The 19,314-nt window shown below is 37.5% G+C and overlaps 1 protein-coding gene across 4 annotated transcripts in view; it reads right to left on the reverse strand.

Moving 5' to 3' along the window:
- Positions 1-19,314, reverse strand: part of phldb1b (pleckstrin homology-like domain, family B, member 1b) — a 97,061-nt gene that overhangs the window by 58,780 nt on the left and 18,967 nt on the right. For 3 of the 4 annotated variants that reach the window (XM_067451141.1, XM_067451142.1, XM_067451140.1), the window contains exons 2-4: positions 17,085-17,180; positions 12,992-13,115; positions 9,088-9,258 (exon numbers count right to left, since the gene is read on the reverse strand). In XM_067451141.1, coding sequence (XP_067307242.1) covers positions 9,088-9,258; positions 12,992-13,115; positions 17,085-17,180 — 391 coding nt within the window. Of the gene's footprint in view, positions 1-8,173; positions 8,556-9,087; positions 9,259-12,991; positions 13,116-17,084; positions 17,181-19,314 lie in introns of those variants that run through there. The other variant, XM_067451143.1, reaches the window with a different exon arrangement.

Raw genomic sequence — 19,314 nt, forward strand, 5'->3', positions numbered from 1 at the left:
TTGAAATTTTCTGGGGACCCAATAGATTTTCTGGGGGACTCCTGGGGGTTCCCTGACCTCAGTTTGAAAACCCCTGGTGCAAAACACACCAGCCAGATGTTGTTTCCTATATGTCCTGTTTTGGTCCTTGTTGAAATCATATTTGAGTGTTTTTACAGACAATAACTGTGGCATCCGCTGCATCAGCACGAACTGCTCTGAACAGTTTAATCATTATTGACGAGCAGCACCAGCAAATAACACACACCGACAGCCACTTCACTGCCTTCCTGTTTTACACCACAAGCATTGTGCAGTTGTGATTGTACAAACGTGCCATCAAAAATGATGCACAGCATCTCATTCAGTAATGTGGTAAATATTTGAGCAAGCTTGAGCAATTCATCTGCCCTGCTGTAAGAGGGAAGGTTGCAAAATTACAGCGAGCAAGATACATCAAGTGTTCCATTAGATCAGCGCCTCCTGTACGTATGCTGGATAAACAGAGGCTAAATCCTTTCTTCCCTACTTTTCTTCTTTCCTTTAAATATATATGGCTTCTCGTTTCATCCCGAATCGACTACAAAATCCTCCTGCTCACATATAAATGCATCACCAGACATGCACCACCATATCTACAGGAACTCCTCAGTAGTAGGCATGTGCCGATATCAATTTTTCATGTTGCGATTAATTGCTGAAGTTTTATCACGATGTACGATATTATCACGATATTGAACAGCATAACAGCTTTAAGAACTATTTTTGTAATAACAAAAATAACTGAATGTTTAAATACAATAATGCACTAAACATATATACAGCTCTGGAAAAAAAATTAAGAGACCACTTAACACTTAAAATCAATGAGAAATCAATGTTAAGTGGTCTCTTGATTTTTTTTTCAGAGCTGTAAAAAAAAATTCAAACAGATTAAAGTGCAAAAGAATTAGGCTATAAAGACAACAGGTAACAAATGAATATAAGGTCTCATTACTTAATGCATTAATTAAGATTGAGCAATAGCTACATTTGGTACAGAAAGTATAATGTTTTTGTTAATGTTAGTTAAGAAATACTGATCATTGTTAGTTTTATCTTAGGTCCATTAAAAAAGTTATTTTGATTTTGATTTTAATGTTATTAAACAGTAACTAAGTAATTAACATAGAATGATTAATTCTTTATAAGTATTTTTCATTGTCAGTTTGGTAAAAATGAATTAACATGTTAACTAATGAAGCCGTATGTCTCAAAGTTTTACTGAACAATAAATAATTAGAACAGTTCTAATCATTAGGGCCTGTTGTAGTCCAGATTAAAACAAAGATGTTTAAGTTTGAAAATAAATAGCCTATTAAGTCTTTAAGTATTAAGTATTTGGTGCTGTGATGAACAACACTGAGATCACAAAAACGAATGGCTGTTTTAAAAACTACACGCGTTTTTGTTTGTTTGCAGGGTTTCCGGGGTAACTGCTGCATTCTGCCGTTCTTCAGCGCCCTCTGCTGTCACTGAGCGGCACTTCAGCAGCGCGTCTCCTTCACTCGTTCATGTGCTTCTCATTTACACCTGAGCGCTTCCCTTTGAGACAGAATACAGCAGTGTTGAGCATTTATACGGTTGATGGGTAAAGTATTCTTGAGTGAATTATAAAAAAATGATAAATTGTTAATAAATTATCATTTACGATATTTTAAAGTGCCCACGATAACAATATCGTGCATATTCATTATCGTGATAAATCGCATTAGCGAAAAAAGGCACATGTCTACTCCTCAGTCTGCAATCCTCCACCTGCTCCCTCAGATCTTCAGGCCACCTGCTTCTTCAAGTCCCCACCACCAGAGCAGTACAGAGCTGGAGCAGTTCAAAACAGAAAGAAAGCAACAATTCCCTTTTCCATTGTTGCACTTTGAGATATTTTAGAATGAAGTGCGTTATAAACAAAATCTATTATTATTATAATTATTATTATTATTATATATATCTTCCTTCCTTCCTTCCTTCCTTCCTTCCTTCCTCCCTCCCTCCCTCCCTCCCTCCCTCCCTCCGGTGATGATCTGATAGCATTTAGCTCCACATTTTCCCTATTTAAATACCGTTACACGAATAGTTGAACAAACAAGTATGGTGACATAAAATTAAACGTGGAGCTTTTTGATTTATGGCCTAAAATGTATGGCCACTCCCTCTATCATTTCTGTCAATAGGGGGAGGGGGAGATGTGAGGGAGGATGTTTCAGGCGGGACTTTTTACTGCGCCATGTCGAAGTACTCTCAGAAGTGCTATACCGCCATACATTATAATTCTCCTTTTTAATCCGCTTGGAAAAGCGCCACGTTTTATTTTATGTCATCATACTTGATCGTTCAGCTATTAGTGTAACTGTATTTAAATAGGGAAAACGTGGAGGTGTTTGGTCTCTTCTGACTTGATCTCTGTTTGGTACCATAGTGAATGAACTGGGCTTAGTGGGCTAAGCTAAATGCTATCAGATCGTCACCGGGCCTCAGATGAGAGAGGTATGTATCAACTCGTTTTAGTTAAGGGAATAACATAGTTTAATATTTTATATCCATCCATCTATCCATCCATCCGGGCCTCAAAATAACCCAAAACAAGATTGAACGAAATAAAAATCATGACATAGAGCAGGACAGGAGAGCTCTGCATTGTCATAAGGGAGCTTCACTGATCCACCATGAGGGAAAGCAGCAGTAAGCACAGCATGCAGAGCTCAAATGAGCTCTAGACCACAGCTCAGACTGCAATTCAATCAATACACAGCAGGAAAAAAAGTTAGTGCACACACATAAGGAGCAGTGAGTGAACACACACACTCACACGTGACACTAAGCAGCCATTTTTGCTGTGGGTGCGATTAGGGGTTATAGTTGCCTTGCTCAAGGGCACATTTCCTGCCGGTATTAAGATTCAAACCCGCAAATTTCAAGCTTCCAGGCTGACTCTCTAAAAATTAGACCACGACTGCCCTGTCACTGTAAAAAATGCCCTTAAGATCTAACCACAAACTATTTAAACCATCATTACTATTCAGGCACATTTTTCAGCTGTATTGATATATCCGTTAACTTTTATCAGCATAAAGAGAAAAGTTCCAATAGGAAGTGATTGAGCACTATTGGAAGATTTTTGGCAGTGCAACATTTTACAGAAACCCATAGTTCCTATTATGCAAAGAACAGTGGGATATCAAATATAATGCCTTTCTTTATGTGTGGCAAAAAACGAAAATGTCTGCGTTTAATATAGTTCTGGCATGCAGGAAATGATTGATAGACTAATACCAACAGTCAAACAGGAGGCAAGAAATTCCCATGGCGTCTTTCATACTGAGAACAGTACAGCAATATTACACAAGTTAATATGATACACACATTGAATGTCTCACGAAGAAGAAATATAGCTGCAGCAAAAGAACAACCTGCATTTCAGCACTTTGGGTGTCAGTAAAAATCACTAAAAACCCATTAGATATTTTCAGATTGGCCACTACAGTGCCACAGAGGTTGATGGATTTACCCACAATGCTAAGTGAAGAGTCTGAAAGTAGATTTATGAAGTGCAGCGATGGAGAGTAATCTACAACACTACAGCACACAAGGGAGAATACGAGAGCCAAGAATCACACCTGCTGAAGAGGGAATCCATCTATCGATCTACGCTGCCGCCACCGTGCGTTTCAAACGTGCTGCTAGAATCTACTGAATGCTGCCCAATTACAATGTTCAAAAACAACCATTTTGTCTTGAAAGGAGTGTTCTCAGATGTCAAGCCTACAAACCGTCCACAGTCACAGATGATTCTGTTCTGAAGGGGGCACTGAGTTCGAAAAGGCAATATGGGTAAAATCTAAAGTTAAATGCGGACACTGTTTCCCCTGCTATCTGTTTATAGATGGCCTCTCTCTGCCAGTCATTATGAATACTTTTAACACAGATATTTTTGGTCGAAGTCAAGGAGATCTTTTGGATTACTATATACGATATTACCCCACTATGGCAATGCCATCGCCGCAGATATGAATGTGTGATCATGGTGCTTTCGATGAGGCCTTTTTCCCTTAAAGTACGCATTTGTACTCTAAGGTACTAAAATGCACCTTTTAGAAGTAAAAAGCCCACAAAGATGTCCTTTTAAGGGTACTGCCCCAGTGACAAGCTGTTATACCCCTAAAGGTACAGTAGGAAAAGCTTTAGGGATTGATCAATATCCAAGGAGCCTTTTTTATTCAATTCAGTTACTCTAATTCAGCACTTTTTTGAGATCTCCCTTGAATGGCAGCTTATATTATCCTAGAAATCTAGACGCACCCTAGCGGCAGCAAATTTAATCTGCCCGCAAGTGTCGTCTAGGAACTCTCAATACCCTTCTGAGCTGTATTCGCCTAACTCTTGCCAGACCAATAACATCGTGTATAAAGTCGGTGGGCGGGGCCATAATGACGATGGCCGAGTTGCGTTTGCGTGCTTCTAGTAAACACAGAAACTGGCGAACGGCGGTCTTTCGAATTAACTTTGACCGCGATTCTGGAAGGCTTGGAGTTAAGGTTTTCTCTGAGAAAAGAACAAAGAACGGCACTGAAGTCATTCTTAAAAAGGGAAGATGTGTTCGTAGTTTAGCCGACCGGATACGGCGAATGTTTAATCTATCAACAAGCTCTGCTTCACCTTCGTTGCTCTGGTTGGTCGTAGTGCTATCCTATCGCGTGCAGAGGGAGTTTGAAAGACAACCGTTTATCCCGCCCCTCAGATTGAGCTGTCAATGGTGAGTTTCCAGACCAATAAATATATATATGGGGCGGGGCGGCAGTGGCTCAGTGGTTCATGTAGGTTGTCTACAAACCGAAAGGTTGGTGGTTCAATCCCCGGTTCCACCTGACCAAGTGTCGAAGTGTCCATGAGCAAGACACCTAACCCCAGCTGCTCCCGACGAGCTGGATGGCGCCTTACATGGCTGACATCGCCGTCGGTGTATGAATGGGTGAATGTGAGGCAAAAATGTAAAGCGCTTTGGATAAAAGCGCTATATAAATGCAGTCCATTTACCATTTATATAAATGCAGTCCATATATTTAGTTTTAATGCGTGTGATGCCAAAGATCAATTGATCAATTAAGTAGATTGAAACGTGTCGCTGAGGACGCCTCTGGAGCAGAAATTCAGATATGGTAATAGGCGTTTAGTTTCAGATATGCGCTGACCAATCACAACAGACTGGGCCATCTGACCAATCCGAGCAGAGCAGACTCTCTGAGACCATTTCTGACACTGTGAGAAAAGAGATGATGTGCAATGGATAATGAGAAAATTAAAGTGTTTTTGACTCATGCAAACCTATTGTAGGAGACCTCCAAAACAAAATGAGGAACTTTTAAAATAGTATAAAACAAATGTAAAACGAAGCACAGGCATAAAAATGTAAGGAATTGTTAACTAACAAGAATGATATTACTTCATGTTCCTTTATCATAGTGAACACCTCCATTTCAACACCACTATACATCTGTAGCCACTTTGGAGTAATATTGCACAAAAAGTATGAAAAATACTGATGACTCATTTTATTTTTCATTTCATTGCTGTTGTAATGACACATTTTCCAGAACAGTGTGGCCTGTTCTGAAGAGCAAAACCACTAAATAACCTCTCCTTGTCACAGATGACATCCCCAGCAAAGCATGACTAAGAGCCATTTTGTAATCAAATTCATGAGGCCATTTGCAAGAAGACAGGCCTCACTGGCGAATGACAAAGAGTGGAGAGAGGCGCGTGAATCTGGAAAGCACAGCAGGAAAGTGTCTGTTCCCCATGCACAGCCCGTCTCCCCGACATTAATCAGAGAGATTGATTCCCCGCCGTTCCTCTGCAACATCCATAACTGCACCCTGAGAAGCCAAACTCATTAAAGAAAGTGCATGTGTAACCAAGCCAAAATCACCTGACAACTAATAAATGAATGACATAGCACTAGCAGGTTACCTATATACTATAGGTTATTTTCTTAAAAATATATATATATTTTGTATAATTTATTTTTAGTTAAAATACTTAAATATATTATTTACAATATATTATTATAAATAACAATTATCCATAACTATATATAATATAATTAAGTAATATTTTGTTATTATAATTGCATAATTTAACTTAAATAAATGATGCATAATATTTAATAGATTTTTTCAAATAATTTGTTTTCAGTATTTTCAATCATTTATATATAATGTATCTAAGTACATTTTATAAAATAAATGGATGGGGTATTTAATATTACATATAATGTATTTAAATGCTGTCAAACGATGAATATATGTATAATTATGTATATATAAATACATGCATAAATGTATATACTGTTTACATATTTATATAATTTGTATTATATTATACATAAATATTTTATATATAAATGTAACATTTCTCTTAAATGCTGAAATATATATATTTATACACACACACTTTTATACAAATGGTATATGAGACCCCTAATATAAGTAATGTAACATATTAGAAAGTTTAAGTAAAGTTTAGATTACAATTAGTTTTCGTAAATGTTGAAAAGTGTATAAAGTGTGAGTCCTTCAATGTTGAGTGTGTTTTAAGAGCTAGCAAGATCTTGGGGTCTCCGAGACATTATACAGAACACGAGGGTCAAAAAAAGTACCAGTTCTCTAAAAATGCGTTTTAATATGCCTCATGATAGACATGAAAGCAATCCAAAAACGGATGACCTTACTTTAGCACAACCCCAGTGGTGCATCACAGAGTTCAGCTTTCTTTTAAAAGAAACACCAGTGACTCACTGAGTGAGATGCAGCAAGCCAGTTCTTCATCTTGACTTGTTATATCACAGCGATGAAAAGGGATGCATATAAAGTTTGTCCGCTTTTGACAGAATATTCACACCAGTTGTCATCCGAAAGACGGATAACAGAGCAGTACTCATGCACTTTCAGTAAAAATAAGAGTCCTGGGTCTGTGTCAAACCCATTGCATAAATGATTGCATTATTGTTCAGAACTCAATAAAGCTGGCAGGACAGAGTATGGTGAGTCACGGGTCTCAAATCGCTGAAACTGAAAACACAGCCATGTGAACAGGAGACAGAAGACGTCAAGACAGAGGTGCCAAAAAGAACGCTCAACGGTTGCCATAGTATTACGTTTTACTGCGCCCGGAAAGGTCAAAAACTAAAGCAAACCAGTATTTCATTCTAACCTTTCCCAATTCCACACATACCAGAAATCATGTGGCTCACAGCCATAAGGGATGCAGCTTATGTGTGCCAAAGATGAAAATAAATATGATTTATCTCAATGATAAAGAAAAGCGAAAACTCGTCGTAATGAATCATGCATGCAAAATGTGGATGACACACAAAAAAGACTCAAGACACAGACCAACCTCTTAGATAGAGGCCATTTCTTGAGCAGATGGTTTTACATTTAGTTCAGATGTGACAACACAAACTGTGGAGGTTATGTGTGAACATGGTGACGACAGAGTACTTAAAGGAGAATAATAAGGGAATATCACCTTATCTTTCCGTCAACTATTCCAGCAGGGTTGCCAGTATACGTTCAGGACAAATAAAAGCATGTGTGGATAGTCAGACTGAGCAAACAGTGTGTGGAGAATGAGGAAGGGCTGCATAGAAACAGGATTAGCAGCACTCTTGGGTCACATTGACCAGGAATAGAATAGTGTAACACTATACACACACCCATGCCTCGGCCAACATGGAAGAGAAAACCTCCCTGTGAGAAACGGACCGGGTTTATTGCGGATTATGTGTTATTATACACATATTATGATAATATTAGTGCATTTATAATTGATCTTATTCCTATCATCCATCCATATATTCATCAGTAACTCTGTTTTGATACATTTTTTTGATTATTTCTCACCAAGACTGCATGTATTTGATCAAAAAAACAGTATTATTGTGAAATATTATTATAATTGTTCTATTCTCATACATTTTAAAAAGTATTTTTTTCTGTGATGGTAAAGCATCATTCCTCCAGTCTTCAGTGTTTCAAGAAATATGTTGCTACATGCTAAACTGTAAAGGCAACTTATCTAATAGAGACCTTTTAAATCTAATTCCATTTTGAATATTCACCCCTCAAACCAGTTTATTAGATCCTCATACACTTACTTTTAAATCCAAATGGTCAACTTTCCCATTCCATCTGTGTAGGTAACATCCTGACTGTCCCTTTAAATGGGGAAGCACATGGTTTTATACTACAGCTGTAGCATGCAGAGACTGACTTGCTTGGCGGTTGTTAATCCTTTGTTCATGGAGTATTCATCAATTACTCCCCATGCTTTATCAGATTTCCTTATCGTTAACTTGAAACGGTGCGAATAGCCGTCCGGTGCGCGCAGTCGTAGTGAGGAGTCTAAACCATATATCTCCAGTCACAGAAATATAATCCTGTCTCCACCGAACGGCAACCCAGAGGTGCTGTATTGTATCCAGAGCACTTTTCAAGTCACTGAACCCCTGCACGCTCTCCTGCTGATGGGTGGTAAAGTTGAACAGCTGTCTCCGTCACTGGTGCAACTAATTTCCCTCTCAGATTAGGGATGGGAAAGGAGGAGGTGTAATTGCTCACCCCTGAGTCAGAGCTTCCAAGAGGGGGTTTCTTTTTCACTTACAGCATTTAACATTCTTTCCACAGGTTCCTGCTCTTTTATGACTTTACACGTAGAAGATAATAAAACATGGGCGGCATTAAATGAGGCTTTTATTATGATCATTAAACTAAATATTTCAGAGCAAATGTGTTGAACAATAGTGAAACACTAGAAGCTCGCACAATGAAGATTACCCCAAACACACCCCTCCCCCCAACCTGTTTAGTCAAATTGTTCCCTCAGACAAAAGACTCAGAGGAGGAGCATACTCTCTTTCGGTTTGGGTGCATTGATTTCCTTTCATAGATTTTACACGTCAGAATCACGCTTGAATTTTGGCGTGGCTGAAGTAATGACTGAATATCTTGGCCGTATTTGATTTGAACGAAGACCTGAAGGATCGAACTCTTGTAAATGTGCAAAAGCTACCTTGAGACAGGCGCACAGGCTTGGAGACCGGTAGTCCGTCCATGCTACACTGGTTTCCACAGGGGTGCAGTGTGATGGCCCCGGCCCTGTTCTCGATAAAGCAGTGCTGAGCTGCGATCCCCGGGCCCTGGATGCTGATGTCCATGGCTCCGTGCCCCAGAGTGGTCTTGCCTAAAACAAACAACCCCCACAGGATGTTGATTTCAAAGATTATTTGCTCTCAGACAACATGCACTAGTGAGGATTTCAGGTTGAAAGTACTACTCAGGTGAAGTTTGGAAAGTGGTGAACGAAAACCCAGGCACTTTTAAGACTATTTTACTTTTAGTACACTAATGTTCAAAAAGTTTGTGTTTTAAGCAAGTATTTAAGGAAGGCTGCATTTATTCGGACAAATATACAGTTATAGCAGTAATACTGTGATTTTTGAATTTTAATCATTTTAAAATATAATTTATTAGGAAATGGCAAGATGTCACGATCCTGCAGAAATCATTCAAATATGCTGATTTGCTGCTCAAGAATTTTTTTTATTTTGTGGAAATTATTATACACTAAAATAAATTACAAACAGGATTCCAAAAAAGTTGGGAATTTCAGTATATTATTCAGAATACAACATAGATGACATATCAAATGTTTAAACTGAAAAAAACTATAATTTTAAGGGAAAAATAAGTGGATTTTCATGGCAACAACACATCTGAAAAAAGTTGGGACAAGGCCATGTTTACCACTGTGTGGCATCCCCTCTTCTTTTTATAACAGTCTGCAAACTCTGGGGACTGAGGAGACAAGTTACTCAAGTTTAGGAATAGAAATGTTGTCCCATTCTTGTCTAATACAGGGTTCTAGTTGCTCAACTGTCTTAGGTCTTCTTTATCGCATCTTCCTCTTTATGATGCGGAAAATGTTTTCTAAGAGTGAAAGATCTGGACTGCAGGTTGGACATTTCAGTATCTGGATCCTTCTTCTATGCAGCCATGCGTAAGCTTATGAGATTTGTAAATTATTGCATTCTTTTTTATTCACAATCTGAACAGTGTCCCAACTTTTTTGGAATCAGGTTTTAATTTGACAAAATGTTTAAAAAAATGTATACAGGTGTTTTACCTGTATTTAGATTTTTTCTATTTCATTGAATTATGTTTTGGGGTAAACTGAAATGTCCATAAAATTACTGGACTCTGCCATTTCTTTCTTTTTTTTTCTTTTTTATGCAGTGTACAGTTTTTTTCAGGATTCTTTAATGTGTAAAGAAAATTCTTAAGTACAGCTTTGATTTGAAAAATAAATCTTTTGTAACATTATACATGTTTTTACTGACACGTCTGATTAATTTAATGCATCCTTGCTGAAAAAAGCATTATAATAATAATTAAAGAAATGTTACTGATCCCTTGAATGGTACACTGTAAAAATTAATCATGGGTCTTGAAATTTTTATTAAAAAATGATGCTGATAATTAAAAATAGTATGTATATTTAATTGAGAAAATTGTGGTTTAGGGTTTCATAGAAAATATTGAGAACATCTAACAAATAAAACCAAGTAATACATTTTCCTATTTTTTTAAGAAAACGTACAGTAAGCAGTTTTGAGGCTTGAATTGATGAACTAATTAAGCTTATAAAATGAAGACAATAAGTCTACCTATTTATTTGAAGAAAATTAGTTAAATTATGGGTTTTTATTTAGAGAGACAGCATTGTTAGTAGTTCCCAGCATGCTTTGCATATGACCGGAAATGGAGAGTAAATATTGAACTGAAGTGTGATTTTGAGTGAAGAGTTAAGTTTGACATTTGAAAGAATTTCTGTTATTTGGAAGTTTTGATCGTTACCATTGTGCAGAAGAGTAGAGCTTATGGTTAGGTTGTTAATAACTGCATGTACTAATAATATTAAGTGTACAACATAACTCAAAGTCAAATACAAACAGGTTATTTACAATCACTCATCACACAATTTTGAGTCAAAAATTCCCTAAAATATTAAATTCCTTGTATCATAGACTAAATCATTTAGGATGATTTATTCAGGTAGATTCCATTAAACTAAGTAAGCCTTAAAAACTGCCTAAAATATGCGTGAGACTGTTTTCAAATTTTAATGGTTTTAATTTAGTGTACCGTGTTTTGTTGTACACTTATTGCAGCATCCTATGTTCAATGGAAATGTACCGTACAAAAATAATAGTTTTTAAAATGTATTAATAATCTAACACAATAAACCATTGCAATACATATTGTGTCAAAATGTCATTTTTACAGAAATATTGACTATGGCATCTAACAAACAATGTTACGAGATTTATTTTTATTATAACAAATTTAAATTCTGTGTACTAAGTTACTAAGGAGATGACACTGTCAGCGAAGAGCTTGATATGAATACAAGATGGATGTGAATTATACATAAAGTTATAATAAATGTACAGTTGGACCATGCAAGTGATAAATTCAATAAACTAAAGAGTGTGAATAATGTTTTAAGAGACAGGATCAAAGTGCAAATAGCTGAAGAGTCGCTCATCGATATTAATTATAGATTATTTCAAACATAAACAGTGTCATTTATCATCTTCCAGCAGAGTGAGATGCCTATAATGCTAAATTAAGCTGAAGCTAAATCTCTGATGTCAGCCTGTTCTTTGTCAGTGAGAAGGACCGCATTCCTCAACTGCCCCCCTCCACTCTCATCTGTTATCAGGTACGAGATAAAAGCCTGTGACCTGAGAGGACCTCAGAATCACACAAGCTAGTGTATCAGTTCATAATACTAATACAGTGCACAGTGACTAATATAAATTAAAAAAGCTCTCCTTGTGCCCTTTTCATAGCCTTCCTGATAACTCCATGTGTCTCTGAGGAATTCAAGCAGATGGACACTGATAAAGGAGACACTGGTATGAATGGCCTGTCAGTATCAGAGAAAGTAAGTAGGTGGAGATGATGGTGGGAGGGGGTTTCTCTAATGAAGAGAGGGTGTTTTAAAGACCCCATGCTGCTTAAGGCTCCGGGTTGGGTTATTAGCTTTTCAATCACAACACAGAGGTGATGCAAGGGATTTGACCATCTGTGTAGACTGAGTAAATTCAGGGTGATTGGGACACTTTTTCACAGTTATATCAATGGCAAAAAGTGTCCCAATCACCCTGAATTCACCCAAAAGGTTTGTATTTCTTCCCAAACAACTGCATTATTGGATCGCATTTTGAGAACTCTCTACTTTTTCTCCCCAAAGTTTGTGAATCTTGGAGAAAACATTTTGAAAAAGTCAGTCCACTGACTGAAGTACTGCATCCTATAATCAGGATAAATAATAATAGCATTAACAAATGGTGACACTTTAGTTTCTTATTAAAATACTTATTAACTAGTTGCTTATTAGCATGTATATTACTCGGATATTGGCTATTAGTAGTTATAAAGCGCATATTAATGCCTTATTCTGCATGACCATATTCCACATCCCTTAAAGGGGTAGATCACCCAAAAATAAAAATTCTGTCATCATTTACTCACCACATATATACATTTCTGTATTCTGCTGTACACAAAGGAATACATTTAGAAGAATGTTTGTAACCAAGCAGATCTCGCCACCCAACTGACTTCCATAGTAGGAAAAAAACAAATACTATGGTAGTAAATGGGGGGCGAGATCTGCTCAAAAAGAAATGTATACATTATAATGTTCTACATATATATTTATAACTTGAAAATGACAGAATTTTCATTTTTGAGTGAAGTATCCCTTTTATCCTACTCAATACCTAAACTGAACAACTACCTTACTAAGGCAGTAATTAGGAGTTTACTGGGCCAAAACTCATTGTTAATAGTTTGAATTTGACCCTAAACTAAAGTGTAACCATTTAACAATATAATAATAACCTTACCTTCGGACAGGGGTAAGAGGGTGATGGCTGTACTGAGACGGCCACTTCCTAAACTGACCAAATGGGGGCGCTCTGCTTGGACCTTCAGTGCTTTTCCAGTCTCGATCAAATCCAGTGGAGTGCTCTAAAAAAAAAATTAGCATTGTATAATAAAAATGTCATCAGTCTCATCCTCATGTGTTTCTAAATCCATTCGACTTTGGCTGCATCCAGAATAGCTTTCTGCCAGAGTAGGTACTCCATTAAATGAAGAACGTATTTTTAATGTAAGAGCAGGTGCAGCCATTTGTAACTTCAATGTGCAAGGATTTGTGTCCGTTTACTGCACTTTATCTCTAGGTATTTACCTATTGAATTGCCATTGGCATTGGCAGTGACCAATGGCATTTGAGTCGCATCCCCACAATTGACATTTCCTCTCCTGTGACCTCATGCGATAGTAAAATATCCATCGGATGTGCACTTCGGAATTTCAGTGGAAGTAGTATAGGTCATAGGTAACTTTTCACCTGCTGTTTTTTTTAATACTATGTATTCTGATTTACTAATATTTTATCATACATTTTTCTTTCGTATATTGTATAAACAAGCGAGCATATTTGGAATTAGCATTTTTTTTTGTGTGTGTGTGTGTGCATGCAACATGAATGGATGTATTTAGCAGAATGCCCAAGCTGCTCTTTTACATACAATGAAAGTGAAGGGTGATTACTGCTTTTGAGTTAAAAAAATTAATGGCATGCTTTTCAGTGAATAACAAAATTGTTTGTCAGTTCCTGACACTACCATATGGGTTCAGGGAACTCAAAATGTACGGATCACTTTTTGCGATACTTTTTGGAGCCTTTTTAACATTTTTGAAACATTACGGTCTCTGGTCCCCATTCACTTTCATTGTATGGAATAGAGCAGACATTTCACGCATCTGCTTTTATGATACACAGAAGAACATACGGAAGGTTTGGAATGAAATGATGGTGAGTAAATTATGACAGAAGCATAACTATGCCTTTAAACCAGCGCTCCTAAACAAGGGGGCCAGAGCCCATGAGAGCAAACTTCCAAGGAGTCCTTAATATGAATATAATATAATAAAATTAATATAATATATATCACAAGTAATATATTATATATCTCATATAATACTACCTACCATATAATATAAAAACTATTTCATATGTTCCCTTAAAAAAATAATACTAATAAAAATAAAAATAAATATTTAGAAAAAAAAAATCACACGTTTGTTTTTGTGATATATGGGGACATTCTATAGGCGTAATGGTTTTTATACTGTACAAACCGTATTTTTATCCCCTTACACTGCCCCTGCCCCTAAACCTACCCATCACAAATCAGCAGGAAAAACAGCAGGAAAAGTCATAAGGCGTTTAAATGTTGTCAACAATGAAGTCTGAATTGCTGCTTTTAGTGTTTGTGTCTGATCTGAGAGGTAAAAGCCATTGCTGTACACTGGTGCTAAAAATATAGTAGTGATGATTTGATATTTCACAACAATATGAAGTTTTGAAGTAGTGATTGAGCTGAGCTCTAGGCAGGCGGTTAAGTATGATGGTGGGAGTCCATCTTACTGTACTACAGTCAGGGGCGTGGGACTGGGGGGATAAAGGGTACTGAGTAACCAGGGCCCAAGGCAGGGAAGTCCGTTTTCTATACATACACATACATGGTACGGGGGCCCAGCAAGATGGTTTGTACCCAGGGCCCAAAATTTGGTGCTACGCCCCTGACTACAGTGAGAGAAGACCCTTCAGTTGTTTCTTGAGAGTAGACCTCCGTGAAAACTTAAAGGCTCAGAAAGGGGGAGAGGTTGTCATGGCAACAGTGTGAACTGGTAATGACTGGGAATGGAAGACTGTACCCTGTAATTCTGCTATCGTGCAATGACATCATTTTTCACCTGAAAATTAGCCGAATCCATCAGCTTGCTTTGATAGTAAATTCTGTTCAAGGCACAATCATGATAATATGTAAATATGCACAGGATTTCATTTTGCAGACTTATGCAAAATAGGCATATTATTTTTAACCGTACAGCAGCCTTGCAGATAATTGGTGTGCACCCACCTTCCCCAACATCCACATATTATCACCTCAGGGCTGCAGTATATACGCTTGACTTTAGGATAAACCCGGCTGCTTAAGCAAGATTAGCAGGAGGTAATTAGTGTAATCGGTTAAGGCAGAGTTTACAGGATGTGAGTGAGAGATGATCATTGTGCTTCATAAGTAAGACCCATCAACACATCTGCCACGGATTATCTACAACGAGTAATACATGGCAGCCATGTTGAAGCAGAATGTGATGATGCCCCCAAGGGTCTGTTTCACACTTTGCCTGACACCTCGTCTCATGAACACTCAATCCTTTCTGCCAGACAAAAGCTGAGCTGAAGATGTCGCTATTAGAAGTGGGTTTACCTTCTTACTGTCATACAAACTGTAAAAAAAATAATAATAATGACAAAAAGTAGCTTTATACCTCTTTGAGATAAAGTTTTGATTATATACAAAAAATAGAAATTAAGTTCCTTCTATGAAGCCTATGCTTCTAATGAATTATAGCCACAATTATAGTATTCTATAAATATATTTATGAAGACTCATTATGACATACTGCATTATAAGAACAGTTATAGTTACATTGGTTTATATAATTTTTTTATTTAATACTTATAAGTCATGCATTTGCTTTTCAATAAGGATGCACATAATCCATTCTACACTGACTTATAAGTATTAATTAGTGAGTTGTATGGTAGTCAGTGACAGTTCCCGAGAAAAAAAAAGTAATTCAATTACAGTTATTTCTGAAAATGTTAATGAATACAAAGGGGGTTACATCAGAATATTTCCTGTAAATAGCTAGAATATGTTAGCCTGACAAGCCAGACCCACATCAAGATGTTTGGTCTGGAAACTCACCATTGACAGGGCTCAATCCGAGGGGCGGGATAAACGGTTGTCTTTCAAACTCCCTCTGCTCGTGATAGGATAGCGCTACAACCAACCAGAGCAACGAAGGTGAAACAGAGCTTGTTGACAGATTAAACATTCGCTGTATCCGGTCAGCAAAACTCCGAACACATCTTCCCTTTTTAAGAATGACTTCAGTGCCGTTCTTTGTTCTTTTCTCAGAGAAAAGCTTAACTCAAAGTCTTCCAGAGTCGCGGTTAAAGCTGATTCAAAAGACCGCCCTTCGCCAGTTTCTGTGTTTACTAGAAGCACGCAAACGCAACTCTGCCGTCATTATGTTAAGCCCCGCCCACCGACTCTTTTTAGCCGATTACAGCTCAGAGGAGTATTGAGAGTTGCTAGACGACACTCGTGGGCAGATTAGATTTGCTGCCGCTAGGGTGCGTCTAGATTTCTAGGCTAAGAATATGTTGACTACATTCATTAATTTGTTGCTTTGCCTGTTTTTAATGTGCATGATGCTTCCTGTCATTGAAAGGCTGTTTAGATGCTATTCTGATGCTTTTGATGGTCTCTCTTGTTTGACTTTGCAGCGTCTGCCAATTACATCAATCCACATTGCCACTGAAAGCTTTAGGCTGCAACATGTCTGAGAGTCGCCACCATGGCGAATGATAAAAATGCATGCTGGAAATTTAAATATAACTTCATCCAGAAATCTGTATTTAAACTCAGAACAATTTCTGAATAAAAAAAGTTGCTAAAGTCTGATTTTGTGGTGGTTATGCTTCAAAATAAAAGCACACAATAATAATGTTCTCATTATAATTTTATAGCCTATATGACTGACAGACGCTGCCTGTATTTTCCTTTTTTGAAGTTATTTCAATCATATTTCAAGCAATTCAAAACCATCATGGCGAACAGTGCGCATCTGAAGTGTCTCAGCTGAAAGAAATTTTCCATTATTTATCAGCTTTAATATATCGTCCACATTTTCATTAACATTAAAAATGAACACATATCGGCCGATACCGATAGGGTGACCGATATACCATGCATCCGTAGTAATAATAATAATATTATTAAATTACCTATCAAAATAAGAAGACGAATGTATTAGTTATCACACATAATAAGTAAAGTTGGCCCTCACCTGGAGCAGCTGATGAGACTGATGTCCACTGCTAAGATTTTGGTTCAAACTATCCATGACCAGCGTATCAGTTACTCGCTCAGGGACATGAGAATCCTGCAAGAGACAAAAAGAGTGATGAAGCGACCTTACAAATCTTATCAAGTTAACCAGTGTACAATCCCAGCCTCTTATTCTTATAGCAACTAGGACATTCTGCTTTAAAGTTTCTTTCTTCTGCTAAACACAAAAAGATATTTTGAAGAATGTTTGTAACCAGGTAGATAGAGCAAACATTGACTACCATAGTAGGTAAAAAAAATACTATGGTTGTCAATGGTTGCTCCATCTGCTTCATTACAAACATTCTTGTAAATATCTTTTGTGTTCAGCACAAAAGAAGAAGAAAAACTCATAGAGGCTTGGAACAACTTGAGGGTGAGTAAATCATGACAATTTGGGTGAACTATCTCTTTAAAGCTGTAGTCCGTAAGTTTCTCCTCTTTGTCGCCATCTCTGTTTGAAACCTGCAATTGCAGTTATTTGCGGAATTATCATCTTTACGCGGCTCGGCACAACCTATGGAAGTATGGACCAAAATAAGAATTTTCACCAGAAAAAGTCATCTGAACAATAGGTAACATATTGTAATGCAATTAAAATAAATTGCTCTACCAATGGTGATTACATCTACCGGTTGCTTAGCTCATATCAGGTCAAACCATGCAAATGATTATTATTATACTTTGTTCTCAAATTGTTAATGTTACCAACATCAGCATTGCGTGACTACATGTATTTAGTGTGTATTAGCGTTACCTGTAGACTTCAGTTTCAGTTACAGGCTAATCTTTTTCTTTTGACTAAGAGTAAATCTCCAGTTGTCACTGATGATTGTCGTTTGGACCTTTCTGGATTACAATCCGCCATCAAAATGATACGTTTAATGACCAGCTGCTGCGAGAAAAAGCTATAAATGATCCACCACCTGCAGCATTCTTACATTCGATATAGTCTACTATAGCTGGACTCCTCCTTTATGCATACAACAGACGTGACGTAAACGCCGCCATGCTCGAATTTCCCGTGGAAATCCACCAGTACCACTCAAATTAGAACACATTACAACAAACTTACACTGTAAAAAATATTCAGGTCTTCAATTGAACATTTTCCAAGTGATTGATCACATCTCAATTTTTCAGTTGGCCGAATTGAATTTCTGTGAATTAAATTGCATCAATTCACAGAATTTCAATTCGGCCAAATGAACAATTTTGATGTGATCAGTCACAAGAAAATGTTCAATTGGAGACGTCTTTTTAAAACATTTTTACAGTGTAGCGCTGTGAGTCTAGAGATAGTTTTGAACGCCAGCTGGTTATGTACTTGCTCTAAAATTGATTGTGGGTCATTGTTAACCAAAAAAAAAAGTTACGGACTGCTGCTTTAAACTTTGTTTGTGTTACATGTAAGATCATCATACAGGTTGGGTCGACTAGAGGGCGAGTTAATGATGAACGAATTAAAATTTTGATGGTGAACTTTGCCTTTTTGGAGCCACCATACATACTTTCAGATAAGTGTATATATTCTCTTTAACTGGTGTCTTGTCAGTAGTAGATAACAACTGAGCCAGTCAAGTATCTACAGTACACAAACAATAGTGCGAGTGGGAGACATGCAGCCTCAGGCATTCCCCGTCTCCATCCTCAGCTGACTCACTGCCCTGATGAATAGAGTCTGCACTCACACAAATGGCATTCGCAAACAGATAACGCTGATTTACCCCGTCGGGCCAACTCACACTGACTCTGACCGGCCGTAAGCTGCCTTTTCCTCTGAGACCTGACACATCCACGCACACAGACCTTCCTGCCCTGACATTCCAGTGCTCTTACTCACTGTGCCGTCTTTGACTTCAAGCAGAACGTATCAATCCAATGGCTACATTTATACATTTACCTGTTGGCTAGTCACACACGGAACCCCATGCATTGTAACTTGTGCAGCCTCGAATCTAGAAACAGGCTTGTGGTGAAATGAATTCAGTGACATCCAAAACCCATAACTGCATAATCTGGGGTAATTACTGTAATTACTCTGTGAGATTCGATGATAGCACCTTTGTTATGAAATACAAAAACACATTTTTTGAAGGGCAGAGAATTTAAATTGTTTGGCATTGAATCAAATGTCACACAAATCGAATCATTTAATACTTGAAACCACTGGACCGGAACAAAAAGTC

The sequence above is a fragment of the Pseudorasbora parva genome, chromosome 8 (genome assembly GCF_024679245.1).
Source record: "Pseudorasbora parva isolate DD20220531a chromosome 8, ASM2467924v1, whole genome shotgun sequence".
Classification (NCBI taxonomy): Eukaryota; Metazoa; Chordata; class Actinopteri; order Cypriniformes; family Gobionidae; genus Pseudorasbora; species Pseudorasbora parva.